This window comes from Aspergillus eucalypticola, assembly GCF_003184535.1.
Source record: "Aspergillus eucalypticola CBS 122712 chromosome Unknown BO83scaffold_35, whole genome shotgun sequence".
NCBI lineage: Eukaryota > Fungi > Ascomycota > Eurotiomycetes > Eurotiales > Aspergillaceae > Aspergillus > Aspergillus eucalypticola.
Window position 1 is genome coordinate 105,412 of NW_020290309.1, and position 27,143 is coordinate 132,554.

The following is a 27,143-nucleotide window of genomic DNA, read 5'->3' on the forward strand; positions in this document are numbered from 1 at the left end:
GTACCGTACCGCACAGCCACGGTTTGCCGATCACATGCTCCTATATTTAGATTGTGGCTCGGCACCTGTTGGTTGTTCACAGAACAGCTGCCTGGTATTATTTACTCTCAGTTACTGCGCAATCATAATCATTTATCATTGGGATTTCCATCCCATACTATGGTATAAACATGAGTCGCTGATGCAACTACAACACCAGATACAAGTATCACAAACGCCGCTGAATACTGCCTCGATATATGTTAACCGCAGATGCGACAGGATATCGTAAGAAACCAGACCAAACCATATACCAGAGAGTATAACACAGTGAAGAAAGAAAATGTTTCGCAATGTAGTCGCTCAGGATGTCTTCGTTGTCGTTGTCGTCGTCAATTGGCCTTCTTTGCACCATCCATTGACAGGCTGCGACACCGTTAGCATGAGCGTATTTCACGAGCATTGCATTACTTACCAGACAACTCAACCGGTAGCACCAGGAACAGTTCGACTTGGGATACTTGTAGAAATCGACAATCAGAAGGATAAAGCCGACGAGCACCGCCACCAAGGCGCCCGCGCGAACCAACCACCATGCCCACCACAGCGGCTTCCGACCCCGGAAGAAGTTCACTGGGTTCCACTTGTTGTTGCTGGCGCCTGCTCCGGTGCGAGTCCGACGTCCCTTGAGGAAATCAGCCAGGCTGGGCCCAGTATTCACCTTCTGGCTGTCATCGGGCGTGGGAGTGCCCGCCCCTCCGCTCATGGCAACGTACGGGTTCCGCGCCAGGCCAATTCTCTCGCGCAACGCGTTAGGCGACCGAAGAAGACACAAGCCCAGAGCCAGCCCCATGGTGAAGCCACCAATGTGAGCAAAGTTATCCAACCCTGGCAAGAGCCCCAATACGAACGACACCGCAATACCCAGGATCATAATGATCAACTCCACCCAAGGAGAAGCGCGGTCCTTCCATGTATAGAGGAGGTCCAAGATGAAAAGAGCGAGGATACCGAACAGAGCACCAGAGCAGCCGCACGACGCCTCGCCCTGCCCGGCATAGTTGCCTCCCAAAACAAAGCCCCAAATTCCACTGGCCACATAAACCAGGAAATACCGCCACCAGCCAATCATCCGCTCCATGTCAACTCCCATGGTCAACTGCACGATCAAGTTGAAGCCGATGTGAACGAATCCAGTGTGAATGAACATGGGGATAATAAACCGGAACCATTGATTGGGCGCCGGTTTGTCGTCAAGCGATCCGTGTGGATGAGGGTTCGGTACACCGCTGAAACCGCACGCTTCAGACAGTGTGCACTCAGTCGCCGTCGTGGTGGCATTCGGGCAAGAGAAGAGAACCGTTTCGTTGGCGTTCTGAATGCCAGGTACGTTCTTCATGCATGGTGTGTAGCGCGATCCCATGTAGATTTGCATGTACGAGGATGGTCCGATCATCACGTTGAAGGACGGTTTTGTCTCGATAGGAGAGCCTGTAAATTGAGCTGCAGAATTGTTAGATAGATTGCAAGGGACCTCCTTGCCAGCCGGACATACCATTCTTCACCAATTCCACGATGAACACAATGATCTGGACCAAGGTGAACGCATATGTTACCCACGGGATCTTCTTCTGGAAGAATCCCTTCTTCCTGTTCCTGTTCCTCCGCGCTGTCGGAGCGACCGGTGGTTCGATATCTTCAGGGGTGGGCGAATAATGAGTCGGCTGGTGCATCCAGTTCGGCGGCGGAGATCCATTTGCATATTGATTGCTCTTCAGCGGAATATTTTCAGAGTAGGGTTCATCATTCAGCCTTCCACCGGCCGCATATGCTTGGTCGGAACCGAGAGATTGTTGACTGTGGTGAAGTTGAGGGTCGGCTGCCGTGGGCTCGTAAGGATGTGTGTGGAAGTCAGGATGGCCTGGGGTCGGAATGTTATCGAAGTGAGGATTAGCTTGCTCATAGGAAGGCGGGTTGTTGCTGTAACCGCCATGGTAGTAGCTGTTGGCTGCCATATTGAATGGACAGCCGGGCGGGCGAAAAGCGCAGACAAGGAGGTCGTGTGTCAATCAGGTCAGTGTGATGGCTGCGTGCAAGCGATTGTCCGGTAAGCTTCTCGCTGACTGATCGTGTGGTTGCGTAGTAAACAGTAGAAATTGATTTTTCTTCTGCGAACGAGAGGATGGTTTGTTGACAGGGGTCGTCTGGCAGAGATGACGACGGCACGTTTGGCGGGCAACAAGCAGGGCTGAAACAATCAATCAGAGAATGCCCCTGACCCGGAACCGACTTTCAACTGCGGCAAATGGCCCCCAACGATCCAACGAAACGAAGGATCTAGAAAAAAAAAAAAAAAAGAAACGAGAGATTCTTCTAATATCAACAGACAAAGACGGGGAATAACACGGTCAAGCTGTCAAGAGAAAGGACAAATGAACGAAAAGCCGGTGAGATAATAAAGATGGGGAAGAAAGACGCAGGACGAAGTTTAGGCAGGCGGTTTTCAGTCTGGGCGGGCGACTATTTTTGGGCGCTGCTGATCTCCAAGAAACTTCGTCGTCAGCCGCCAGTCCTAATGGAAAACACTCCCCGATGACTGAGCAACGCGGAACCAGTCATTGTGAAGTGTCACTTTGGTTGTGTTCCCGCAGGCCACGCAACATCCCGCGACCGTGAATGGCTTTGGAGGCTATGGCACAGCAGAGCAGTACTAGTGACCCGTTGCATCATGGCGGTGTTCCTCCACCACGATTTAAAAGACAGGGCTGGGCATGTTGTGGCTGGTTATCGTTGGCGTATGCTTCTCTCCACTTCATTAGCAAAGAGTTATTGTGTGCAGCAGCGTGTCGGGCGCTCTTGACCGACATCCCCTTCCAGCCTTGTCATCATCATCATCATGTCCCCTGTTTATCAACCCGGTCGGATCGCTCGTGTCCACGCATGCTTCCTTGCACAGTTCGTACTTCAGTACTTACGAACAACACTGATGAGGGAAATCATATCCCTTGCTGCAGATCAATCATACACGGGTTCATATTTGACATTAAGCATTACTAGACATTTAACAATACCATTCGCCTAAACCACACGAGGTTCATCTGTACATCGATTCGCGTGTGGAATCCGATCTGGGAGACATCCTATTCCCCCCGACCCTGCTGTCCTGAGCGACTCATTATACAAAGCCAAGGAGGTAAAACCAAAAATCCAAACTCACGAGCTCCCAACCCAGGACTGAAGGGTCGGGTGCTCCCGTCTCTATCGGGGTGGAATGCCACATTACTTGCCGTCCTACACGCTTGGTCCGCGTGTTCGCATTAAAAATCGATGCCTTTCCGTTCAGTTCATTAAGTCTGTGCGCAGCAACGCGCTAAGGTTGATCATAGTAGTCCCGGAAACGCCACGGCAACGCCATCATATAAATCGAATGTACGGAGTACAACAGGGTCTATCCCAACCCTCAATCGTCAGCTGCACAACGCACTGTGTAACTCAAATCAGCGATTACTTACCATCATGACAGACCCTGTTGTCTTATACCAAAAAAAAGCAAACAAACCAAGAGCAAAAATAATATAGTCGTGATGTTGGTCAGGCAGATGCGCTTGACCAATGGTCAGGTGATTCGCTTAGGTGGAAGGCGTGGATATCGAGTTGACGTGCGAGTCGAGGATGCCCAAGGCTGCACCCATTTCCTCGCTGCTGTGTCCGGTCAACAGCCATACGAGACGGCTGAGCTTCTGGTACAGCAACGCGGGGAAATAAACCAGCAGTGCCCAGAACAGCAAAGACAAGACGACCATCACGAAGGTGTTGGCCACCAGCTTCTCCCCTGGCGTCATCACATAAAGTCCGAATGTAACCTCGTAGCGGTAGTATTCCAGCCGGATACGGTCGACAAATCGCTGCAAGATGTTGCGCCGGGGATGCTTCATGGACAAATGACTCGAACAAGGGGAGTTCGTCATGGTGGAGGAGTATTTGTTGATCAGCTCATCCACTGCAGCCGGCGCATGCGACGAGATATGTGTGGAGGTGGAGGGGGTGTAGAACGACTGCATTTCCGTTGCCATGGTTCAAACAACACTAGCGGAGTCGCACTGAAAGGGCCGTTGCTTCCCTGCGCTACACGTTCTCGAGTGCTCAGCGCTTTCCTGTCCGCTGCCTCGGTCGGATATGGTGCTGAGCAATCGCTCGGGAGTGACGCAGGTCCTTTGGCTCTGAATTAACTGGCCGTTAAGATCCTAATCAATCTGGAGCGTCTCCGCGTCTCAATGGTCGGCCGTGAAGGGGGGTTTGATTTATCGAGGTAAAACTCCGTTAAGATTGGCTATTGGGGGGAAAGGACCGACGCGAGAAGATCGGAAGCCGGGGAAGGCTTGAGACTTAAACAGACCGTTGCTGAGAAATACAGAAGCGGGGTCAATGCAAGAGAGAATACAAGTAGCGGAGATTAAGAGGAAGAGGGAGGAGAGCAAGCAGTAACCGACTAAGGCACCAGGGGAGGATGAAGTGAGAGTTGAGTTGGGGGAGATGGAGGAGAAAATCGGTAAGGCGCGGATCGAGGAAAAGCCGCCGTGAGGGATGATTGGAAGATGGAAGGTCTGCTCAGGCAATAGTCCAACTAGTCCAGCTCCAGGGCGTCCTGGCCAAGATTTAATTCGAACTAAACAGCCGCGGATGACTCCAGTGTCTGGGATGGTGCAGAGCCCAACTGCTGCAGAGTTGCTGGATCATCGTCATAGAAATTAATTTGCAATGCGACGCTCGCGAGGGCGACTCGGTCATTGGCCGCAACCGGCGCCCGGAAGTCATTTGCTGGGAGGAGCTTCGGCTCTATCGGCATCGTCCGCGTCGGTGGTGGTCCTTCCTTGGTTCTGTGTGGTTTGATTTTTTTTTTTTTCTTTTTTTTTCTTTTTTTTTCCTTTCTTTCTTCTTCTTCTGTTTTTTTCTCTTGTTTTCTTCCTCTTCTTGTTTTCCCTCCTTCCACTAGACTATGTTCTCCATCTTCAGCCCCGTCCACTCGAATCTTGATCCCTATAACACACTTAACTATTCCCGTAATCAGTAATTCTTCCTTCCTATGCCTAATTTACGGGAAATACATCATCCCGATGGAGCCCAACCTTCTTTGCCCCGGACTTTCCACTTAAAGAAGCTCATCCCCCCCCCCCCCCCTAGCTAGCATATCTCGCGCGATAAGAGGCGGCAGGGCGTCCACGAGCGTTCACATTATGATAGTCCATGTGTGCCCAGTTCCTTGCATAAAGTTCATAACGCCCTTGATCGCGCACGTCCCCCTTCGTTGAGGTAAGCGGCTGTGATACCCGTCGGAGTGGAGACTCCCGCAGCCAGATGGTCGCTCATTCTATGGAGCAAAGGGAAAACAACTGCGGTGCTATGCGGGTTGGACGTTCGATAGAAGTATCGGGAACTAAATACCCTGCAGCAAGTCTGTTAGCAGATTAGGTATCACAATCTTTGTGTGTTGTGTAACTCTGGCTGCTGGTCTTCCAATTCGGAACCAGGAACCTTCCCCGGTTAGTTTGAACTATCCTAGTCAGTTGAGCTACCTTGGCACGATGATCTACCGCGGTTGGATTCGCAGCCGTCTGAGCAGCACAAGCAAATCGAACTTAGCAGATTCTTTATTGAGAGATTGTTGTCAATGAACTGGCCAAAGTTACGACCTTGACTCTGGTGGTAAATGCTGGGTGTAAAATCTCTGGGTTCTGTCGGACTTTTGTTGTGGTTGCATGCCGCGAGTGTAATATATCTTCATTCACTCAAGAAACTGCAGCCTTCAATTGGCATGCTCTCATAATCACTACTTGACTGCGGACCACACATACCATGTTTGGAATATTGTCCTGCCAAAGCAAGTCATGGCGAAATTTCCTTGTAGGGTTATGTGCACATGTGGCCTTACACCATGTCAAACTTGATTGGTAGCTCAATGCGCAGTCTGTCATCTGCCATGTGACACGTATCAATCCAGCGAGCACACGTCGGGAACAATCGTATTCTGCATGCTCAGGCCACTGGGAAAGTCGAGTAGGTTGACGGTCAATGGGTTTGGCATACGGCAGATGATTAGCCTCCTGTGCGACGAGAGTTCACCAACGTGTGAGTTACACGTTATCCCTATATGGTTTCTTACCCGTGCGCATTAGTCATTGCGACTTCGATTAGCATCCTAAAAGTGAAGGCAAGGGTGATTAAAATGTTCAAAATATCGAGGAGAAGCGAATCTATAAATACACCCGGTGCTGGATGATTTCTTAGGTAATGTGTAAAAAGCCTGTTCCGGAGATAGCTTAATCTTGTAACTAAGAATAGAATATCGATTCACGTATATGGGCCGTACTGAAGGCTTTATCTACTGTTGTGGAAACCATTGTTACATGCATAGGGCTGACTTTATGAGGTCAGCATGTAATATGGCTCCATTGAGAACTTAATCGACAATCTGAGCTTAGTGTAACTTCCTATAAGACCAGTCAATGCACTTGAGAATCTGCGAATATGCCCTACCTCTAGGTCTTACAATGTAATTGATGGCGAGCTCGATGCTTCTAGCTTTTGTTGTCATAGAAGTTTTTGAAATAATTATCCATACGGATGGATGCAATCCCCTCGCCGCGCGCGCCGCATGACCTGATAAAATCTTGTGAAATCTTCCATTCTACCCACTCGGTCAAGAGAATAGCTCCCTGAGTAACCTGCCAAACCAAGCCCATTAGCTAAAGGCTTGCATCAAACGTGCTAATGGTGTAGTTTCTCATACTTAAATGCTCAAAGGCAGTATGAAAAGGCTTCCGATCTAATATTGTTTCCTACTAATTAATGGAGCGGCCATACATTTAATGCTTACTCTGGTCGCCTTTGGCGGACATATTAATTGGCCAAATATATGTGTGTTCCTCTTCTCGTGATATTGTTCTAGCTACTTCGCGATATTTATCAACAGCAGCTGGGTTAGAAGGACTGTTGCGAGAAGATGTACAGCTTTATCTGACAGCAAAACCCGACAGATTTCAGGGCGACAGATGGATGACTTCAAGAATATACAAAGCCGGATTTATTTTGCTGAAAGCTCAGCTCTCTGAAAAGTCCGCGCAAGCAAGAAGTCGACCTCTTGCTATGGGATCTTCTGCTTCATACCTTTTTCGACTCGCGTCACTTAATCACAGAAGAGAGCTTGCGATGGTGCCCCAAGACATTCATTCACGGCCTCCACAATCGCCAATTCCATCCCGGGATTACAGTCGGTATTAATCGAATTACATCATGTTCAACGCCCTGGGTAACTCATATCGACTAATGCGCTCTTCCTCTCTTGTGAAATGTGGTCGAAGGCTACTGGAACCAACATGGTTCTTCCTGTCATTCTATACGCAGACTCGGACTAGCCCACCATATATCGACATCCCATTCTTGGTCTGCCCGTGCATCATGTGGTCTAGAACTTGCTGACACACACAATCGCGCCATAATTCTGCACCACAACGCCCATGGAAGATCTCAATGCCTTAGTCTTATCTCGCTATAGTTCGATTTTGTTGAAGGAATTCGAGATCTGTCCATGGGCACTTATTCCCCACTTGGCACCGAAAACCAGCCAGCTGTCACACTGCCGGAAAGCGTCCGAGCGTCCGGACCGCCACGGCAAAGCCCAGAGCTCATAACCATTCATCTACCCACGACTAGACATGTAATATAAGTTAGCGACATAGGCGCGAGGTCTAGCACGAGTTGCATATGTCTGCTTAGCAGCTAGAAAATTACGATTCATACAGGTAGTATGTACGAGTGTCTTGGACCTGAGTTTCCTTGTCAAGATCTCTTAGATTCAAAACCTGGAACTACATTTCCGGATCTGTTAGAAGTGATAGTCAGAACACAAAGTACAGACATGAAGGTTATAAGGAAAGTTCTACGCGAGCTCGTATGGAATTTCCTCAGCTTCTATGCAAGCATATTCCTGTTTAACTTTAGACTTGGGAGAGCGGCAAACACGGATCGTGCGGAACGTCGGGCGCTGTACCCTGTAGGGTTGCCCCGTTGCAAAGGTACCTACATTAAGTATGGGTTATGATTGGTTCTTTCCTTTATAATATTATCAACTAAATAACACGACGATCTTTATTTTATATTTATCTGACAATCAATTCTATGGTAGGTATTGCCCCTTAACCATAATCACAAAATGTGTGGACTATTGCTGTTTAGTAATATGAGTAGCAGACATGTGTGGATTGGTCTTACGCCATGACTTGCGTGGTCGAATACACGTCCGCTGTAATGCGCCAATGCTGCATCGGTCAAGACGAAGGAGGGGCATTTCAGCACTTGTGATATTAAACACCGATGGGAGGGTGTCCACCTCGGAAGTACTAACCCGAAGGGTCTTTTTTCTACGCACAGCTTCAACAACAACCCGAGCAGATTGTCTCTACTTTTCCCATCTGACTGGCTGGCCTTTACTTCCGACAGCATGCATACACTAGTAGAAAGAATCTTCAGTCGCCCGTGGATAGTGCTACAGCTGAGATCTTATCTGACCAGTCCATAACACTCTATCTTTTCCGAGAAAAACGTCTTCGAATCGTGCACGAAGTTGATCCCTCCGGCTGAGACCACATCCCACCAGTATTTGCCTCCGTCCAAACGTATTTTGTATACATGGTGATGTGCTGGTAGGAGAGATTGACAAAGCACTTGATGCACCTCTGTTTGGCTGGACCACCGCATCGCCCCTCAGCTTCGAAGACAGATCCTGGCTGAGGATTCCTACGCGGCATTGTCATGGGCCGGAAAATATTTGCGTGGTCTCGTAATTGGTCCAGACCGCCTGCAGCAGCTCAGAAATCCGCTGGTGACAGACTAGGAGCAGACACTGTACTCTTGGCAAGAGACCCTAGAGCACACAAGATAACCGAGCAACTACTTTCTCCGCCAATGCTCGACGACGGCAAAATAAGCGTCTCGACACAGCGATTTCTCGATCTGAATAGGTGGACCTACGTTACAACCCAGGATCAATGCACCTGAATGTTGTTCTTTGAGACCGCACTGGGGACGAAGACACCAGCCATTGCCGCATCGGGGAAGATAAAAGATTACTCGGCGCTTCCGCCGCTGTACATCGGTGTCGGCTTATGCCAATCATACAAATAACAGGGTGTGGCTTACGCCACAAAATAGCTGGATCACCGATCACAAGCCAATCTACATATAGGACGTGGCGGTTCTCACGATTGACATTTCACAGGAGTCCAGACATTGGACCATCTGTACTGCGCACCCGTGAGGGATGGAAGGCTAGAAAAGACGCAATGTAAGAGGGAATGATTATCCGGGGGAGCGAAGGCTGTTTCATGCACATGTTTTCGACCTCATACAGGGCAATGCCTAATGCACAGACGACTGACCTTGTAAAGACTAAAAAACCAGACTTCAGTAAACTACGGAGATGGAAGCTATATTGGACCAAATCAGAATGCTAATCGTACCGCTGGTAACCTGGGTGTTGTAGAGATGTTACAGTGCAAAAGCCATTTGTGTTGGTTGTGGGTGATGAAGGGAATCACCTGATTTCCTCGAGTTCCCTCCTTCCAGTTTCTAGCCTCTTCGACCTCTTCGTCGGAGTACAGGCAAGCAACCCAGCAAATCTCTTGCCAGCACATACAAGGATTCCTGGGCACGAGTGAAAATCTGAATCTGCACGACAAACAAACAGGTGGCCACAGTAAATACCCCGCATGGTTGATGCATAATAGCGGCTGACATATAGGCAATGTGTTCGCCTGGGCTCGGATCTAGACTCTGGCACATTTTTCCACGGATGGTCAAACTGTCAGACTTACCAGTAACATGTTCCACTGAGAAAATAGTACTCTCTGTCACTTCAACCGAGTTCTTGAATACATCAAGTCACGACTTAAATTGAAAGCCAATTATACAGTGAGTACTAACATTGTTGTTTGTGTAGATTTCCTTGCTATACTCTCAACAGTACCATCGCCCCCATCCACACCCATGGCATTCCTCAGCTAAGGGAAAAAAAATTTTTGTCTGGGTTTTCCCACATCCTGCAGTAAGACGAGTTGGTCACTTTGGCCCGTTTGTGGATCATACCGAAAGTGGAGGCAGGGAGTATCGCTGAGCTTCGCTAGTCGACGGAGATGCTGGCTTATGCACGATGCCCGACAGCTGTCGTTGAGCAAACGCTCTGCCGACAACCCCAAAATTACTCAGTGCAGTGCTCAAATTAATTAGTCGTCTTAGTCTCGGGTATACCCCGTGACAAGGATACATTGTCCTATCAGTGCGTCTGTCAACTATTTTCCAGTCTGCGCCGGGCGCCCCCACATGCCATTAGTCTGACAGACGGTGGCGAGGAAGGATTTTCCAGGCTTTCTTACTGGTGCAATGCGCCTAGAGGGTACTACGTACTGGGCAAGCCTTTAAGTAGCGCGGTGGCGAACTTTATATTTGCTACTGAAACAGATTTTGATATACCCGACAACCAGGATGGCAGACTGCAGCGTCTGCAACCGGACCCGCTCCTTTCCAGAACATAAATTGGCTATCAGAACAATGGGAGAAGAGTGTAGTGGCAGGCAGGACCTGAGTTTTCAATATATCAGTGCGCAAAACCCGTTTCGAGGGAACCAAACGCTCATTGACTATATCATCACCTCTACATTTTTCTGATATCTTCCTTGCGCGGTGCACCATGTCTCAACAGTGGGATTCGCGCTTTGACAGAGTAGCGAGCTTGTAGGTGTCCCTCTCTCCCCGTTTCCTTATTTTTCCCTGTTAGTGGGAGAGACGCAGGCTGTTAACAGATGGTATTCTCTGTCAGAAGGGCCGCTAGACCAGGGGTTCAGACAGCAGAGCTCGATATAATAGGCATCCCTGTTGTCAGCGAACAACAAAGTCTTCCAATTGAGTTGTCGAGAACCGATGAGAGTCATCTACTCAACACGGGCTGGCCCCATGTCCAATCACTCTGGCCCATCCTTGGGGTGGGGGAATTCCAGGCATATTACGATTCCCTGTGGACGCCGAGACGCAAAGTCCGGCAGTCATCAGCTCTTGTCGACAGCTTACTTGCCATATGCATGCAGGTCACCAGTACTGCTGTCTCCAATAATGAATCAGGTCGCAGCAATGTCCGGATAGCCGGGCAACAGCTGTATAATCGCACCCGGCAACTTCTTCTAGAAGAGGAACAGGCGGCCCCAACGCTGGCCACGGTGCAGACCTTCATCTTCTCGAGCATCTATCTGCTGTACGCAGACCGCATTGAGCCTGCATACACCACGATCGACGGCGCAGTGCGTTTGGCATATGGGCTAGACCTCCACCACGATCCCCCCGAGGAAATGGATGCGAGGCAGCGGGAGGTCCGGCGCCGGGTGTGGTGGGCTTTGTATACATTGGAGAGCTACCTCACCACTAGTATGGGAATGTCATCTCTCATCGTACAGGGTGAGGTATCCTGCGGCTGGCCGACGATCTCCCCAATGGGCGGCTCAAGCTCGCATCACTTTCAGGTGCACTGGGCCAAAATGCTCATGTCAATCCAGATTGTACGCACAGTCTTCGACCAACAACAAAAAGAGATTCTCCGGGAAACCTACGAGACCGACATTCGCAACCTACCAGGCCTCCTGGAGTCTATCGCAATGTTCATGGTGCGACCTCTTAAGGCTGTCCGGGAAGGGCTTAAAGCAGTCCCTTCTCCGTTACGGATTCCTCGAAAGGACGGTAGTCGGGGGTTCTCATTCCTCTTGAAAGGAGCAACTGTTAGTCTAGACGGTAAAGCGCCCTCATGGCTTCAGCGGCAGCAGTATGCCCTGGAAATCAGCTACCATAGTCTGAGTCTGGCGGTTTTACGACCTTTTCTCTGCCTGCAGGGCGGCGATTCGGGCTCCATGCCGCGAGCACATGCGCACGCTGTTACTGGCGTGAAGCATGCCGTCACCTTAACGGTGATCTGCCACCAGTGTCTGACTGAAAGTGAAAGTCTCGCGAGGAGTCTCCCGATGTTCCGCTGCCAGTGGGATAGCTGCCTATACCTCATTACCTTCATTTTGGCCAATCCAATGTGTACCTTCGCTGCAGAAGCCCGAAATGCGCTGGATACTGCTGAGGTCGCATTTGCTATTCTCGTGAACAGTCTAGGGTTGTCGTGCCGAGCCTCAGAGATCATGGATGATCTTCGCAGGCGCGCAGAAGAGATGGTTCATCCTCCTGCACGCATGGTGTCACCAAGCCAGCACGCATCGTGCATTGACTCCGCGGCAGCGTCCTCTCCAGGGTCTCATGTATCTAGCGGCGTAATATCCGATCATGGCCATCTGGGCACGTTTGAGGGGGCATTAATTCCGTCTACGGTTGACCCATCAATTGGCTCTGATGTGGGTAGTCTCGGATTTTTCACAGGAGCAGAGTCCGAGCTATCAATGGAATCGGCGCTTGACTTGTCTAGCCTGGCACTGGAAGCACCGAGTTGGACCGACCACAGCATGTTGGATGTTAACATGAGTTGGGTGGGGGACAATGTACTAGTTGAACCGTGGCAAAGTAATATGGATTATGTGTTTAGATAGAAATGGAACAGTTCAGACGGCATTAAGACATGCGTAGAGGGGGCATCCGATTTCAAATCCCGAAGTGCAGTCGGAACTCCCGACGGTGGTGTTCCGAGCTGCAGGAGTAGTATAAATTTTATCATTTTCGGAGAAACCCCGCCCACTGCAGCTGAAGCTGAGACCCACCGGCCCGGGCCGGACTGTTTTAAATCTCCACTTGATATGTGCTAATCTCTATAACTGGCTGACTGCTACTGTGTAGGGTGTAGTACACTTTTACTGCCCTCTCATTTTGATCAATTTAAAAACCACTTTTCATTCTCTCACCCCTACCCCAACACTTAGTCCCCCCTCACCCACACAACCCAGAAAATAAATTTAAATTTAAACAGCTTGACAAGCCACAAACCCATCATATTCCTCCGCCCCGGTATGCGTAATCAATCCCGCAAACTCATCCTCCCCATTAAAGATAATCCGATCCGCACCAGGAGAACCCCCATCATAGACCTTGTAATCATCCAGAATCGGGTACTCGTAGTAAGTGCCTGAGACGGTGAAATCGAACCCTTCGTAGTCGTGGTACACGTGTGGGTAGTCGTCGATTGTTCGCCCTTCTTCGTGTAAGGAGTACCCCTTCGCTTGCGCTTTGCTGATGTCGCTAGCCCAGTAGCAGTGGCTGCCGCAGTAGTAGACGCATTTCGAGTCGGAGCGGGTGTCGGGGTGGGGTTGAGAGGGCGCGGCGAGGGTAGATGTTAGGAAGATGGGGAGGAGGGTGAGGATTGTCTATAAGGTGTTCATTAGAGGGGGTTTGGTGAGGTTAAGATGGGGTGGGACAGGAGTGGAAAGGTGTGTATGTACCTTGAGTTGGAACATTGTGTTTTGCTTTAAGGATGATCTCTCTACTATTCTTCTTCTTCTTCTGTCTTTGTTCTTGTCTGATAGTATTTGAGACAAAGAAGATTCTCCTCCCTATTTATAGTACTCTCTGAACCCCCTCAGGTTCCCTATTATTCATCCCATCTTCGTCACTGTATGCAGTCTACTCATCTAGTCATTAACTTGACCTCCACAAACCAACAATCGAAACAAAAATGCCAACAAGAATAATGGTAACTCCGACGGAGATCGAGTATCTCAGGCCAGACTAACATCCTTTAACCCCTCCCTTGTACCCAATTATGGTCTGAAAACATAATCAAACAAGCAAACGCCAAGAAAGAACAAGCATCCCCAAGATAAGCCACGTTCTCCCATTACTCGTCGAGAAGAGATTTATCTCACCTGAGGATCACATATACTAGTGCTCGGTAGTGTCCGTCCCGAGCTAGGGAGTCCGACGGATGCTCCGGATAGAACCCACTCTTACTTCATGTGTTCTCCAATGAGTGGTGTTGTTGGCTTCATGTGCGCGGGTATATATTTATTTCTGGGGGTTATGAGTTTCTTGGTTCTTGAAGGATTTATGCATTGGTAGTGGGTGCTTGTTTTTTTGGGGGGATCGGAGTTCTTTGGACTGGATTAGGGCACGTGGTTGGGTGACTGGATAGTGAAAGTATATGAGACTGAAGATGTAGTTCACTTGGAGTGGGGATGGATGCATCGGTGTACTGCTACTGTTGCGGGTGGCGCGGGAGCACCCCCCGCTGTACGCCCCGTGCCTTGATTTAGAGCTGTAGGATTCAAATTATGAATGCACATAGCCAGGAATGGTATGGTCCTGGTGGTGCTGCCCTTTGTATCAACTCGAATCATGCCACGCTGTGTTTTAGTTGCTGAGCAAGGTGCTCCATGTTGATGAGTAGAGATATATGATATGATAACTAACTGAGCATTATAGATAAATACTAGTGGCCAAACGAGGGTGCATTCTTAAGCAGGCCGCTAGTCTCTTAATCCTGCACCAATAATCTTCCAATAGCACCCATCTTATGGATAGATAACACAGCCCTCATTGGTGCCGAAGTACAATTATAGACGTCTTGGACTCGCGATCGTAGGTGTGTATATCCTCAATGCGTAGTCCTACACGCTCGGCCAGCCCCGTCCATTGCTTCTTGGTTCGCTCCTTACCACCAAGTGAGATCATCAGTGATATATCAGCCAGGGTCGCTTGCCATGATGCATTCACATCTGGTAGCACCATCTCGTCCACGAGGATTCTTGAGTGAGGCCCCATGGCAGTGGCCAGGTGTTGAAGGATCTGGGTGCATTGAGAATCCGGGTAGTCGTGAAGGATCCGTCGCAGGTAGTAGAACCTTGCTCCTGTTAAATTGAAATTCTGGTTAGATGGTGATTGATATAGAGATATAGGATCTGCTCACCCTTCATGGTCTGTGGCTGAAATATGTCGTGAGCCATAACCTGGATACCGTCCAGGGGAGGAAGGTGGTCGACCGCTTCGGGCAGGTCCTGCAGCACAAGGCGTCCTCGGAAATAGGGATACTTGTCCCTGAGCTGAATACACTGGTGGCCATGGCCACCGCCGACATCGACGAAGAAAGGCTCTCCAGGATGCACTGGGTTTGGAGCAACGCGACCCGCTTCTTGGTGAAAGAGGTCGAAACCCGAAAGCCAGTCCGTGGACTGAAGACCGGTCATGACTTGTTGTAAAGAATTAAACAGCTTTGGCTGCTTGGATAACCACTCAAAACAGGTGAGGTCTGTTTGAAAGGCTATTTGAAATGGGGTGTTTTTGTTATCCATAATATCATCGTAGTTATTTTCTGCGAAGAACGCCGGAAATGCTTGACTGGCTGGCCCACAGGTTTCGAATCTGTCCATGAATAAGTAAGCCAACAACCCCAAAGTTTATATACCATGGACTGATCTTACGCGTAGAGTACGAATGCCTCCGAACGCTCATCTGCCAGCATTCTAGTTGTTCGCTTGGCTCGGAATTGTCCCACAGTCGTCTCTTCGATGATACCATTTGCTGCAAGGTAGCGAAGAATGCGTTCTGATTGCAAGTGATTGTAATCTTAGTCATCATGAATTCTTGAAGCTTCAATGAGAAATGCTTACCCAGGAGCAGTAGGTCAACCCCCAGATCCTTTGCCAGTTCCGAGGCTGTCCATACGCGGTCGTCCACAGCCAATTTTCGGAAAAGGCCAGCATTCATTCCGAGCATGATGACTGAAACTCTGAGGTGCTAGGAAACGTGTCAGCTAATGGGCGATATGATACATGGAGAACGCAGAGTACAGAGTTGAAAAGATCCATGATCATATCCATCGGGCTCTGAAGTTCCGGCAGAAGGGAGCGGAGATCATTATAAATGCTGGTGCGACCTAGCTCATCAGCCGTGCCGGCCAAGGTACGAATCTGATCGATGATAGAGTCCATTGGAAACGAAATGAGTGGTCTGGTGCATAGAAGACCAGCAGCATCATTGGATTTTATAGAGCTTCATATCAGGGCTTGGCTCTCTCCGCGGAATATCCGCGGACTACACCAACGATGATTGGCTAGACTGAGGAGCCTTCGGATCCTTCGCCACCCTCGTGTCGACTCTCACGTCTTTTGTTTTGCATTAGTCATCACCATTGTTCTATTTGAATACTTAGACGTCAAAGAAGTGTAGGATGCCTCCTCGATCACATATAGAAAAGCAAACTTCTCGCTTGAGGCCTGTCTCGTGTCACTTTTGTCGGTCGCGAAAATTACGGTGCAGCCGTCAGCTCCCCTGCTCCAACTGCATCAGCCGTGGAATTGACTGCGGGCTGTATTCAGCTCCAGCATCAAGTGACAGCCCTCATAATAATGATAGCCACGGGACGGCTGATATTTTGACACGCCTACAACGGCTAGAGGACATCGTTCTTCGAACAAACAGTCAATCTATTCGAGCGCAAGATGCAAAGACAGATCGTCGTAGGAGTCGACCACAGTTAGCACGAAAGGATAAGCAGGCTGCAGCAGATGCAATATGGCTCGAAGCTGAGTGTGCAAGCCAGGTGTCTTGTGTACGTGTGGTTCGAAGTTCTGCTGAGACTCGAGTAGCTAACCAACACACAGCGTTCAGTCCGAACCGACACGACGACCTTTCGATCATGTCCAATATGGAGTATAGCCAGTGTTATGACCATTGAGAGTAGCAGTCCAGGCTACTCGAGAAGCTTTTCAATTCCACTATACCAAGAGTCGGTGGTTCTGCTTGAAAAATACTTTCGTGATATCACCTACATCCATCACCTTATCCTTAGCGGTCCACTGCGTACAATGGTCGACAACATCTACAATGACATTGAGCAGCATGCACCTGTTAGTCCTTGTCAGGTGGCACTTCTTCTAAGCATCCTGTCGAGTGCGATGTATACATGGACTCGGACAGACTCAGCAGATGCACCGTTTGCGACTCCCGAGAAGGTGAATGCAACATCTTCTCTGTGGGTCAAAGGAACTCTTGACTTGCTAGATCACTGTCGTCGCATATCCCTTCAATCCATCGAAGCCATCCAGGCAATGATCATCATATCCTTTGTCATCGCTAATCTGGAAGGTATCAGTGCTCGATTCCGTGACCTGTTGTCAACAGCCATAACAGTAGCGCGAGAACTCTCGTTGCACAAAGTCGACCATCAACCAGAGATAGACGGAAGAGAGGACACTCCTGCTGACTCTGTTGACTCCGAAATGAAGCGAAGAGTATGGTGGTATCTGGTTGCTACGGATTGGTATGTATCATCGCCCACGCTGCTCTCGCCAAAGCCGTTACTGAGTGGCACAGGATGGCATCACAATTCCCTGGTCCTCATAGAGGCACTTACAGCATCAACCCGCTACATATGGTGGTCTCAAAGCCTCGCAATGTCGACGATGAAAATCTTATGGCTGGCTCCCCCATCATTGACCGACCGATGGAGCAACCCACCGAGATCTCATATAGCCTTCAGCGTATCAAGCTGGCAGAGATATGTCGGGAAGTCGTAGACTCTTCTTCAATGACCACATTTAATGATGGCGATATGGAGTCTAGGCGGCTTTTGGAGGTGGACAAGAGGATTGTGACATTCATCAAACAATTACCACAGTTCTTCCGCCTGGATGGAGATGCTCTGGACGGCCTCATTGCCAAGTACCCGAACATTGCTCCGGGAATCATGATTCAGCGGTATATCATCAATTCCTTGGTTCACTCACAACGGTGCCGACTACATCTCCCGTACTTAGCCCGCGGCTTGGTCGATCCGACGTATGCCCCCTCAAGGGAGGCTTGCCTGGAAGCGGCTCGGTGTGTCATACAGGCAGAAAGAATGCTGGCAAGCGAGGATATCCCCTTTGTGCTTACGAGACTGAAGTTCTCCGGAATCTTGCAGTGTGTTGGCATCGCGATTACAGCCCTCTTTCTGGACATGTGTCTTTCTCAGGAACCTGTACCTCGGCAAGCGCGCCGGGCGGAAGTAGTCGATGCATGTAGCATCCTGAAGGACGCCACAAAAGACTCTCCCGTTGCCATCAGGCTTCTTGAATCGTTCCAGCGAGTTGTGCGAAAACATGATATGTCGGTCAGCGAGGTCATTTCTGAGTCCCTCTGTGCCGACAACAGCTCATCCAGCCTGACCGACATCATTGCCAACGAACAGGACAACATTCCAGCTCTTCCCCACCTTGATGAGATTTGGCAGATTACGCAAACAGACGCAAATATCCAAACATTCGATTGGGAGGCGTTGTTCCTCGAACTTGATGGTCCGATGTTGTCTAGCTAGCTAGTCGGCGGATACCTTGGCGTAAAGCTTCGCTTCTTCGCAGCCTGAGGCACCAACATTTATCAGACACCAGCCACCTCAGCCAAATCATGTGGCATATATACTGAAGGCTAAACAGTAAAGCGGACATTGTGAGTGGATGCCCATACTTGCAGTCTGCTTGCACCTGGAACGTTAAAGACGTTACAAACTATGACCCTGTTTCACGTAAAAAGGGGCGGAGAATTGCACATCTCTACTTCAATAGGCAGGAGGCGTTTGAGTGGGATGAAGTCGTGACAGAGGAACGCTACTACATAGTTGGTCAATTGTTGAGCCAGCGTCATGGCTGTAATGGTAGTAATCTAGTGCTCATTGGGTTTCTGTGACCATTCAACTGTTGTAATTAGGACTAGAATACGGGATAAAATCCGGTTCCTGATCCTGAGTCGAGTCGCACAAAGGAAAGGAAAGAGTGTCAAGTGGATGGAGAAGAGTGGGGGGCGGGTGACATCATCTGCACTGGGGCGGTGCAAGATGGCATTAAGCAATTCCCCCCAATGGGCCTGCTGCCCTTCTGCCTCCCTCTGGCTGCTCATTTCTCCCACCCCGTGTTTCGGCTGTCCCGTCTCGACCAGCTGCAATCTCTCCTGCTGGCTGGCCATCTCTCCCATCCCATTCTTTTACCCCCAGCTGTACCTCCGACCTTGCAATGGCCGCCGAAGAAGATCCGCTCATTCAGGCCTTGCCGCCGGCCACTGACTACCTCACCTATCTCACCCTCCTCGAATACCAACTCACCCCCGCCCGCCTTCCCATCCTCCACAAACTCCTTCAGGATGAAGTCCTGACGACCAACATCGGCTGGGACTTGGTGCAGCTGTTGCTGCCCATGTTGCCCCAATCCCTTGATTGCCTGCACGACATTGCCCGCCTGGGAAACCCGAGAGAGGTGATATTGCGAGTTTCCGATGCGCTCATGCAGTTACAACCCGAGGACGAGGATGATGATAGCGACGATGGCACGGCTAAGGCTGATGAAGCGTCGCAAGATGCTACGGACAGCGCATCGAATAATGCGGCCCTGCCGCGCCATATCTTGCAGTTCAACACTCTGGTCTCGATGCTATCGGTTCTCCATTCCCGTATCCAGACCAAATCCCCAAGTCGGTTCCTAGCGACATCGCTGCAGGCTGTACTGGAGGCATATACCCTCATGCCTACGAATGAGACGACGTATGCGATGCTGGAGTTCTTCAGAGACGTCTCACCATCCAAAAGGCCGGCACCGCCACCCAGAGTGCCCAGCGAGTCGAGCGTGCTGCGTCTTTCGGAGAAATCAGCACCGGATCCGGAAGCAGAGGTCCAATCCCCTTCCCCGGCAAGCGATGATGAGTCGGTTCTGGTTCAGAAGTTCCTACAATTCGGTCTAATCGAGGTTCTCAAGTCATACCTGCTGAGCTTCACTGGGCCGTCAGACCCGGGTATGTCCTGGGCGATTAGACTGCAGGAGAAGTTGCAACCTGGTCTGCGTCTGGCCAAGCAGGAGACACCGAGCGATGCATTTGCCAATCATAAAGAGCTGAAAGAAAGGGACATGATCATTGCGAAGATCACGGTAGGCTGCCACAACTTGTTATCTGGGTTTCACTAACGGCCGCAGGCTCTATCCCGAGATTTCGGTCTCAATGACCAGAAACTGCTTGAAATTGCCCTTCAATCCCCGAAAGACCAACCTCTTCCTCTAGACTTCGAGGAGCCACCCAAGAAGGCGGATGAGATTCCGTTAGAAAGACACGGCTCCTTGTTGCTGCTCGCGGCGCGGGCGGCTACCGCAGAACTGTTCTCGTCTGGCCAAGTCAGTCCGATCGCCATATTCCCTGACTTGGCACGGATCTTCCAGAACTTCGTCGGAGGATACAATTCTCCAGACGAAGTGGCATTCGGGCAGCCCCAAGTGCTCTTGGACTCTCTGCTCACGCTGACGGTCTTTTCAATGCAAAAGCCAAGCGATACGACACCCTACGAGAAGGACTTCATTGACTTTGTGCTGACCTTGACTGCTTGCACTGCGCGTCAAAATTATAGCTCCGTCCGACGCATTCCTGGAACGATCATCCGGACGCATCCATCGCAGGTCACCCAGTTCAAAGTGATCCGAACCGTTTTGGAAGACGACCGCTACCAAAGCGTCAAGGATAGTGCGATTGGATGGCTCAAGACGGGTATCCTTGAAGCAGCAAATTCGTCCAAAGCTGGCACTTCAGCAGAGCCTAGCGTCTACCTCGACCCGCACTACTTCTCGGTGCTGTTCCCTTCGCTCTTCAATTCCTCCGAATTGTTCATGAACGTATCATCCGACCTCGTGGCATCCTTCATCAAGTTCTCCCAGACTCTATCACCCTCCATCCATGCGGCTCTCAGCCTCTACTACACCATCGTAACTTCAACACACCTGCGCAAGCAGCTTCAGCTCGAAAAGACTCACGTCTACTTCCGCAATCGCTTCCTCGAGCCGCTCAAGTCCCTCTGCCATGCCTTCGAAGCCGACCTGGCGCAAAATGGTGGCGACGGGAAAATCGAGGCAGCGGTCGGCGAGAGTCTGAGCCAAGTCGGAATGGCACGCTCGGTCGGGTTGATCTCATACATGCTGGAACAAGTCGAAGACGCGGTCGGAGAGGCTTTTGTGGATGAGTCGGACATGCCGGAGCCGAGTGCGGACGATATTGCGCGGGTGGATAGGATTCGAAAGGAGACATCGCCTTGAACGAGGGTTCTGTACATAGTTGATTCCGGCCTGAGGATTTCAATGTGCAGGCCTATTGATACCTCTTGCTATATGATGAGAAAAGAGCTAGTGGCTAAATATATGGGAGCTGCTGCTTATGTTGATATATGAAAACATTCCATTGTGCAACTTTAAATTACAGATGATACTATCACTAAACGATGACAACTACAACTACACAATACTCTACCTTCCCTCCCCTTCCAACTACAAAGCTACAATCTCATCCCCCCCACCTTCTTTCGAACAGGAACCCCATCCTGCACCTCCCCAAACTCCCCCAAATCCCACTCCCCCACACAGGTAAAATCATACTCCGCCTTCCGAAGACTATCCCTCTGCGCCTGCAGAAACGCAGTCAACTCGCACCACCCATCACTCCGGAACACACACTCCGGCAGACTCTTATGTAGCGGCACCGTGCGTTGATTAAGCAGGAAATGCACGTACTCAGTCTCCTCTGTATCTTTCATATAAGTATCCTGATAAGGATCATGGGTACGATGCGGATTAATCTTATGTGGAGCGCGGATGATCTCGATATTAAGACGGCCGGCGAAGGGGATGATTTTTGCTGTTTGGAAGTCGTGGTGGCGGGGTAAGTGAATCTCATTCGTATCAGTGTAATCTGGGAATGGAAGGTCAGCGAACTGCCGTAGTCCAAAGGCAGTGAGAACACCGAGGAGGATCTTGTCGTGTGCGAAGTCGAAGTAGAGGGATTGGTTGGTTGGGAAGGTGGTAGGGTTGGTGTTCAGGGTGAGGTTCGCGGCGGAGGATGATCCTTCTGTTGAGAATGAGCGGTTCTCGACGCGTGCGAGGAATTCTTCTACCCAGGTGATGCCCATTGCGCGACTGATGGGACATTGAAACCCTGCGTTGCCGCCGAAGGTGAGGTCGTAGGTGTAGGAGAAGCCTTCCCATTCGGGGAAAGTGAAGAGGGCGCACCAGGGGCTGTAGCCGAGGGCGACGGTTTCGTAGGCGCAGAGGGTTTGCGCGGTGAAGGTGTCGTTGGTGGTCCAGTGGTAGTTGGTGGAGAGGTGGTTGAGGTGGTGGGTGCGGTGGGCGAGATAGTGGGATTTCCATTTTGTGACGGTGTTGGATACGTAGTCGTCGAAGGAGATGTTCATGGCATTTGGACAGGCGTTTTTGGCTTGCAGGGAGGTGTTGAAGTTCTGCTCTTCGATCATGGCGAGTAGGTTTACGTGCTCGTCCCAGTCGAGGTGGAAGAAGCCCGCGAGAAAGTTCTCGGCGCTTTTGAGCATGCGGTCTTGAGTGGTGGTGCGGGCGACGATTTTGGTTCCGGGGGTGTAGAGATGGCCGTAGTTGAAGAAGTTGAGAATGCCACTTTCTAGGAGGTCTTCTCGGCCGCGGGGGGTGAGGATATTGGCGCCGAGGGTGTAGGTCCAGTTGTGGATGAAGGAGAGTTCGTCGGAGAAGATGGCGCCGTGGGATGTAGCGTTGGTGAGGGTTTTGGCCCAGTTGGCGAAGTCGTCGCCTTCGTCTTTGTTGGGATAGCGTGAGCCGTGTCGGTGTAGCATGTGCATTTGTGTGATGTTTGAGCCTTGGGGGCGTGGGTATTCATCTACACCGAATCCGTCGGATCGAGGGTAGTAGGGACTATTGGGCTATGTAGTGCTTGCTGGAAGTAAGACACGGAGTGGATTTACCTCAAGATGCCCATGTGGTGGAAGATATTGCGGTCTTTGGCTCCGTGGATAGGCTGCGATGTCTCCAGCGGATGGTTGGCTGTGTAGGTGGCCGGGTTGCCAAAGGGAGCAGGGTTCGTCTGCGCCAGAAACGGCGCAGCCCCGGTCGCCGTGTATCCTGAACTGTTAGTCGAGCAAGCGAAAATGGAGAGGCGCCACACCTTGGAAGCTTTGCGGTCGGGTTTTGAACCATTCTGGCTCTGTGGTGGTGGTGGGTGCCACTTCTATCACATACTGATCGTTGGCCGAGACATGCGAGACAAGGAGCAGAGGGAGAATGGGCCAGCAGATGCGAAATCTCATTTTGCAAGAAGCATCGTTTTGGAGGCGTTGAAGATAAACCCAGGGTAGGTAGTATAGCCAGTTTCATAAGGAGTAGTTATTTACGTCAGTGCATCTGCCGTGTAAGTACCCTGGAGCCGGGTGCGAGGTTCATGTCACCAAATCTGATTGGCACTTGGCATCTATGTTCTAACTCCAGATATGACGAGGATCGAATACCGAGATAAGAGGGGAAATCCGATATATTGGCACATGATTCGTGTGAACCGTGGATGGCGTCTCCGCACTTAACTATCTTACCTCACCATCTAGTCAATGCTCGTTCCTGTTATCATTCGATCTCAAATCAGACATGAAAACACCGAGTCGAAAATACGACGGATGAGGAGTTCTTCCGACTAAAGGGTAAAGTCCTGCAACTTAGAAGTGGCTGTGATACAGTATAATGTAACAGTCTTTTAAAAAGGTGCACTGCCTAATCTATTTCTGGCTTTAGAAGAATGACAGCTTTAGAACGAAATGCCCCACCGCCCCGGTTAGGCAACCCCGAAGGGCCCAGGTGCGGGGCTGCTCAAGTGCTGATCCTCAGGCCCTAACTTTGAGAGCTACTTGGCACTGGCATGCACACTAGTTAAGCCTTGCAGCTGACCGAGCGTATTATAATCCGGCCCCCATTCTCATTCCAGGTGGCATCTGTCATTTCAAGATTTGAACTGAGGTCTTTTCCCTCAAAGAAACCGCCTGGAAACTACATGAACAGGCCTATATAGTGGCATCCCATAACGCACACCGGTAATTCGTCATATCAGCAATATGGATTTTTTTCACTCGGCAGGGTTTGCGTCAGATGTGACAGAGTTGATGAATCAGCAGCATGTCCCGGGGCTGGCGATTGCAATCGTACACAATGATCAAATTGCCTCTGCGGGATATGGACATGCGAGCCTGGATCCCGAAATACCTTGTACAGCAGATACGCTGTTTGACATTGCATCGTCTGCTAAATCACTCACTGCTGCGGCGGTGGGATTGCTAGTCGACGATAATGACATGTTCCCGGATATTCAGTACGATGCCGTAATGTCGACTCTGCTCCCCGAGGATTTTGTTATGTCTGGAGAAGGATACACAGAAGGAGTCACCGTGGAAGACATCTTAAGTCATAGAAGTGGAATGCCTTGGTGAGCTAATATTCTTCAAATTCCATGTTTGACTTCAAGACGATTCATATTGCGCCAGCCATGACGATTCGTATATGAGTGTGCGAGCGGCGAAGCCGGACAATGCTCGATCCATTACGAGAAACCTCAGGAATATCCCTGTCGCGGCCCCCCTTCGATCAAAGTATATTTATTGCAACATGATGTATACAGTGGCAACCCACCTTGTGGAAGTCAAGAGCGGACAGGATTTTGGTACATTCCTCGAAGAGCGATTTTTCAAGCCTCTGGACATGGCATCAACTACTCTTCAACCCAGCAGCGCACGATCAAAAGGATTTGGATCCTGCATGGCAACTGGCTACACATGGAAAAGGGCCGACTCAACATATCGTGGGTTAGAAAGTCCAGACTACCCAGAAGGCCAAGGCGCAGGGTCTATCATTTCGAGCGTGAACGACTTCATCAAATTTGTCAAGGCTTTCATGAATCGCGAAGACCCTATCAATAAAAATGTTTATGAAGGGCTCACTCGCCTGCGAACTTTTGTGAATCCAAACCCAGGAAGACGGAAGCGGCACAGCTCACCGGTAGCATATGCTGCTGGCCTGGATATCTACTTTTACAAGGGACATATGGTTGTCGGCCACAATGGGGTATTCTCTGGATTCGCAAGTCGCTTCTTCTTTCTCCCTGATTTCTCATTCGGTGCTGTGATCATGGGAAACTCAGATGGGGCAAGTGGCATTGCGACGACCCTTGTCCAAAGGCTAATTGACAATATCCTGGGAGTCACGGACGAAAAACCTCAGGACAGCAAAAGCAAAGACACACGATCTGTTGAAATTCGCGGTCCAAAACCCCAGGCCGAGGCGAAAGATGCAAACCCAATGAGTAAGAACCAGGAAAAGAAGGAGAAGAAAAAGCAGGAAAAGAAAACCCAAGCGAAGAAAAGTCCAGGTATCCAGAAGGGCCAAGTGAATGAGCAAAAACCAAAACGGAATACTCCGCAGCCACCGACAATACCCCTCAGTGCTTACGCTGGCAACTACTGGAATCCTGGGTATCATAACTTACTGGTTCAAATCAGAGATGATGCGCTCTTCATCGATGCTACAGATCGCTCAATGGGGTTTACCTTGAAATTCGAACATGTGTCCGATGACCGAAAATTCGATGCTCATCTTACTGATTGGCTCGATGGCAGTGAGGACATTGTAAAAGCGGAGTTTGTGATAGAAGATGATCAAGTCACAAGGTTGAGTCTGCGGTTGGAGGAAATGCTCAAGGAAATGATCTGGTTCGAGAAGAAGGATGGAGTGCGCAGCGGTGCGGCCAAGGTTCAAAACCCGCTTTTCGGTGGTGTTGGTGCCTGAATGTGTCTTATAATGCCTTGATTTAGAACGGCAGGAAAATTAAGACACCTGAATTACTATTATATATACCGCTGCGTAGGATGGAGTTCTTTCTTGACAGTATTCCTCCTGATAGAGCTGAATGCATGAAGTGCTTACAAGAGGATATGTTGCAAAGAGAAGGATAAAATTAATTTGACAAATATTTGACCAATTGGCCTATGTTAAACTCTCCTACGTAGCAGAAATCCTCTGCCGAGTGGGTCTGATCAGGGCAGATCATGCTCCTGCTCAGCGAGCATGATCATGGTTTCTCTTTTCCCTGACTACCTAGGGATTCCAGAATATAGGATGCTGCACGTGATATGATGACAGATCTTAACAAGACGTGGTGAAATCGTATCTGCTAGTATACACTCTGACGAATGAGGACCAGGCGGAACCAATCCAAACTGGATGAATTGATTGATTAAAAGACTAAAAACATTGAACCTGTGCGAGGACACAGTGAGTTGTCCTCGCTAACAAAAACGGGATTCGGGGTTGGAATTTCCGAATTCCCCAAATGTCGATACTAACACTGTAAACTAATCTACACAAATTATGGAGAGCGAAGAGACGCAGCGGGCTCATTGAGGCTACTACTGGTTACGACCTTCATAGTAGCGGTATACAGCCACAAAAACCACCCCCCCCACTTACCACCATGCGATTCCCCATCCCTTACCCCCCTCACCCACACAACCAACTAAATCCAAAATCTAAACAGCGGATACCGGTGTTTCTGGTGTTCGAGCTCTCAAGACGTCTTGCTGTTCTGAAGAAGAGCTTCTAATGAGATCAACACGCGTTGAACCGGCACGTTGGCTGCTGGGATCTATTTCCGACCGATCGATGAAAAAGCGGTGGCTTGGAGAAGCTGCTTGTGGATCTTCACGAATCGGATGGTCGCAGAAAAATAGGGTCCACTTTTAGAGGATAAAAAAAAAAGTATGTACGGGAAAGCCCGAAGACTGATGGTCAGTCTCAATAAATGGCTGCAAGATAGCTACCGGCCCCTTGGTTCAATCTAAACGAATCGTATCACCGACCTGCACATATGTCTGGAATGTTACCAGGCAACTATAAATTTCATATGAAGCCTCACTGCTGTGGCTCAGACATCATTATTGGAAGGTGTGCGTAAGATGTGCATCTTGCTGCAGCCCAGAGAGAGCAATTTGCATAGCGTCTTGGATCGTGGCTTGGTCAGGCAATGGGGGGTAGGAAGAGTCGGAGCTAAGATCTGCCTGTTCGTGGTTGGAACAGTCGATCGAGTTCATGACGATGAAGAAAATGTGGGACACGCTAAATTCGCGCTACGTGATCGCTATCTTCGCCTTCCGGGCTTGGACTGCTAGTTTCCTCACTTGCTGCAACTGCTTTCATGAAGCGTGGATTAGGGCAACCCCAGTCGAAGCCCGTACTGCCTCCTCAAACATGGACAAGACCTCGAATTATTCATTCCCACTCACTAGCTTCTAACTGTAGTTATCTTTTCCGAATAGACGCGCTTTGTTCGTCTCCCATCAGTACACG

General features: G+C 49.8%; 9 protein-coding genes across 9 annotated transcripts; 4 read left to right on the plus strand and 5 right to left on the minus strand.

The window, feature by feature from the left end:
* Positions 1 to 314: 314 nt before the first annotated feature.
* BO83DRAFT_347521 (rhomboid family membrane protein) lies at positions 315 to 1,994 on the minus strand (the record flags this gene model as incomplete). The annotated part of the gene is made up of 3 exons (XM_025528819.1): positions 315 to 405; positions 455 to 1,482; positions 1,535 to 1,994. 3 exons carry the CDS (start codon positions 1,992 to 1,994, stop codon positions 343 to 345), a joined length of 1,551 nt encoding a protein of 516 aa, XP_025383278.1. The 3' UTR covers positions 315 to 342.
* A 1,149-nt stretch (positions 1,995 to 3,143) lies between these two features.
* On the minus strand, positions 3,144 to 4,426 carry BO83DRAFT_154964 (serine palmitoyltransferase small subunit family protein). The gene is made up of 2 exons (XM_025526266.1): positions 3,492 to 4,426; positions 3,144 to 3,427 (listed from the first exon to the last, which is right to left on the minus strand). Exon 1 carries the CDS (start codon positions 4,050 to 4,052, stop codon positions 3,609 to 3,611), a length of 444 nt encoding a protein of 147 aa, XP_025383279.1. The 5' UTR covers positions 4,053 to 4,426; the 3' UTR covers positions 3,144 to 3,427; positions 3,492 to 3,608.
* A 4,707-nt stretch (positions 4,427 to 9,133) lies between these two features.
* On the minus strand, positions 9,134 to 9,929 carry BO83DRAFT_155034 (uncharacterized protein). The gene is made up of 3 exons (XM_025526267.1): positions 9,573 to 9,929; positions 9,414 to 9,461; positions 9,134 to 9,303 (listed from the first exon to the last, which is right to left on the minus strand). Exons 1-3 carry the CDS (start codon positions 9,743 to 9,745, stop codon positions 9,234 to 9,236), a joined length of 291 nt encoding a protein of 96 aa, XP_025383280.1. The 5' UTR covers positions 9,746 to 9,929; the 3' UTR covers positions 9,134 to 9,233.
* Positions 9,930 to 10,720: 791 nt separating this feature from the next.
* On the plus strand, positions 10,721 to 12,602 carry BO83DRAFT_431560 (fungal specific transcription factor domain-containing protein; the record flags this gene model as incomplete). Its single annotated transcript, XM_025535582.1, has 2 exons — positions 10,721 to 10,764; positions 10,850 to 12,602. 2 exons carry the CDS (start codon positions 10,721 to 10,723, stop codon positions 12,600 to 12,602), a joined length of 1,797 nt encoding a protein of 598 aa, XP_025383281.1.
* Positions 12,603 to 12,968: 366 nt separating this feature from the next.
* On the minus strand, positions 12,969 to 13,460 carry BO83DRAFT_402986 (ribonuclease-domain-containing protein; the record flags this gene model as incomplete). Its single annotated transcript, XM_025533583.1, has 2 exons — positions 12,969 to 13,370; positions 13,446 to 13,460. The coding sequence occupies 2 exons, from the start codon at positions 13,458 to 13,460 to the stop codon at positions 12,969 to 12,971; spliced, it is 417 nt and encodes a 138-aa protein (XP_025383282.1).
* A 2,401-nt stretch (positions 13,461 to 15,861) lies between these two features.
* On the plus strand, positions 15,862 to 18,728 carry BO83DRAFT_411800 (Zn(II)2Cys6 transcription factor; the record flags this gene model as incomplete). The annotated part of the gene is made up of 4 exons (XM_025534344.1): positions 15,862 to 15,900; positions 16,151 to 16,549; positions 16,602 to 17,260; positions 17,314 to 18,728. 4 exons carry the CDS (start codon positions 15,862 to 15,864, stop codon positions 18,293 to 18,295), a joined length of 2,079 nt encoding a protein of 692 aa, XP_025383283.1. The 3' UTR covers positions 18,296 to 18,728.
* A 154-nt stretch (positions 18,729 to 18,882) lies between these two features.
* BO83DRAFT_382477 (uncharacterized protein) lies at positions 18,883 to 21,222 on the plus strand. Its single transcript, XM_025532232.1, has 2 exons — positions 18,883 to 19,892; positions 19,938 to 21,222. Exons 1-2 carry the CDS (start codon positions 18,987 to 18,989, stop codon positions 21,039 to 21,041), a joined length of 2,010 nt encoding a protein of 669 aa, XP_025383284.1. The 5' UTR covers positions 18,883 to 18,986; the 3' UTR covers positions 21,042 to 21,222.
* Positions 21,223 to 21,277: 55 nt separating this feature from the next.
* BO83DRAFT_370466 (histidine phosphatase family protein) lies at positions 21,278 to 23,474 on the minus strand (the record flags this gene model as incomplete). The annotated part of the gene is made up of 3 exons (XM_025529899.1): positions 22,930 to 23,474; positions 22,730 to 22,886; positions 21,278 to 22,679 (listed from the first exon to the last, which is right to left on the minus strand). The coding sequence occupies exons 1-3, from the start codon at positions 23,069 to 23,071 to the stop codon at positions 21,278 to 21,280; spliced, it is 1,701 nt and encodes a 566-aa protein (XP_025383285.1). The 5' UTR covers positions 23,072 to 23,474.
* A 262-nt stretch (positions 23,475 to 23,736) lies between these two features.
* On the plus strand, positions 23,737 to 25,586 carry BO83DRAFT_370468 (beta-lactamase family protein; the record flags this gene model as incomplete). The annotated part of the gene is made up of 2 exons (XM_025529900.1): positions 23,737 to 24,231; positions 24,290 to 25,586. Exons 1-2 carry the CDS (start codon positions 23,864 to 23,866, stop codon positions 25,584 to 25,586), a joined length of 1,665 nt encoding a protein of 554 aa, XP_025383286.1. The 5' UTR covers positions 23,737 to 23,863.
* Between the last annotated feature and the right edge of the window lie 1,557 nt (positions 25,587 to 27,143).

Excerpts from the sequence above, each read along its gene's own strand:
- BO83DRAFT_155034 (XM_025526267.1), bottom strand. The coding sequence starts at position 9,745 with ATGCGGGGTATTTACTGTGGCCACCTGTTTGTTTGTCGTGCAGATTCA. Across the intron at positions 9,462-9,572 it reads AGGGAACTCGAGGAAATCAG|CTTCCATCTCCGTAGTTTAC; the intron begins GTGATTCCCTTC and ends GGTCCAATATAG. Across the intron at positions 9,304-9,413 it reads GGTTTTTTAGTCTTTACAAG|CCTTCCATCCCTCACGGGTG; the intron begins GTCAGTCGTCTG and ends CGTCTTTTCTAG.
- BO83DRAFT_382477 (XM_025532232.1), top strand. The coding sequence starts at position 18,987 with ATGGCCGCCGAAGAAGATCCGCTCATTCAGGCCTTGCCGCCGGCCACT. Across the intron at positions 19,893-19,937 it reads TGATCATTGCGAAGATCACG|GCTCTATCCCGAGATTTCGG; the intron begins GTAGGCTGCCAC and ends TAACGGCCGCAG.
- BO83DRAFT_154964 (XM_025526266.1), bottom strand. The coding sequence starts at position 4,052 with ATGGCAACGGAAATGCAGTCGTTCTACACCCCCTCCACCTCCACACAT.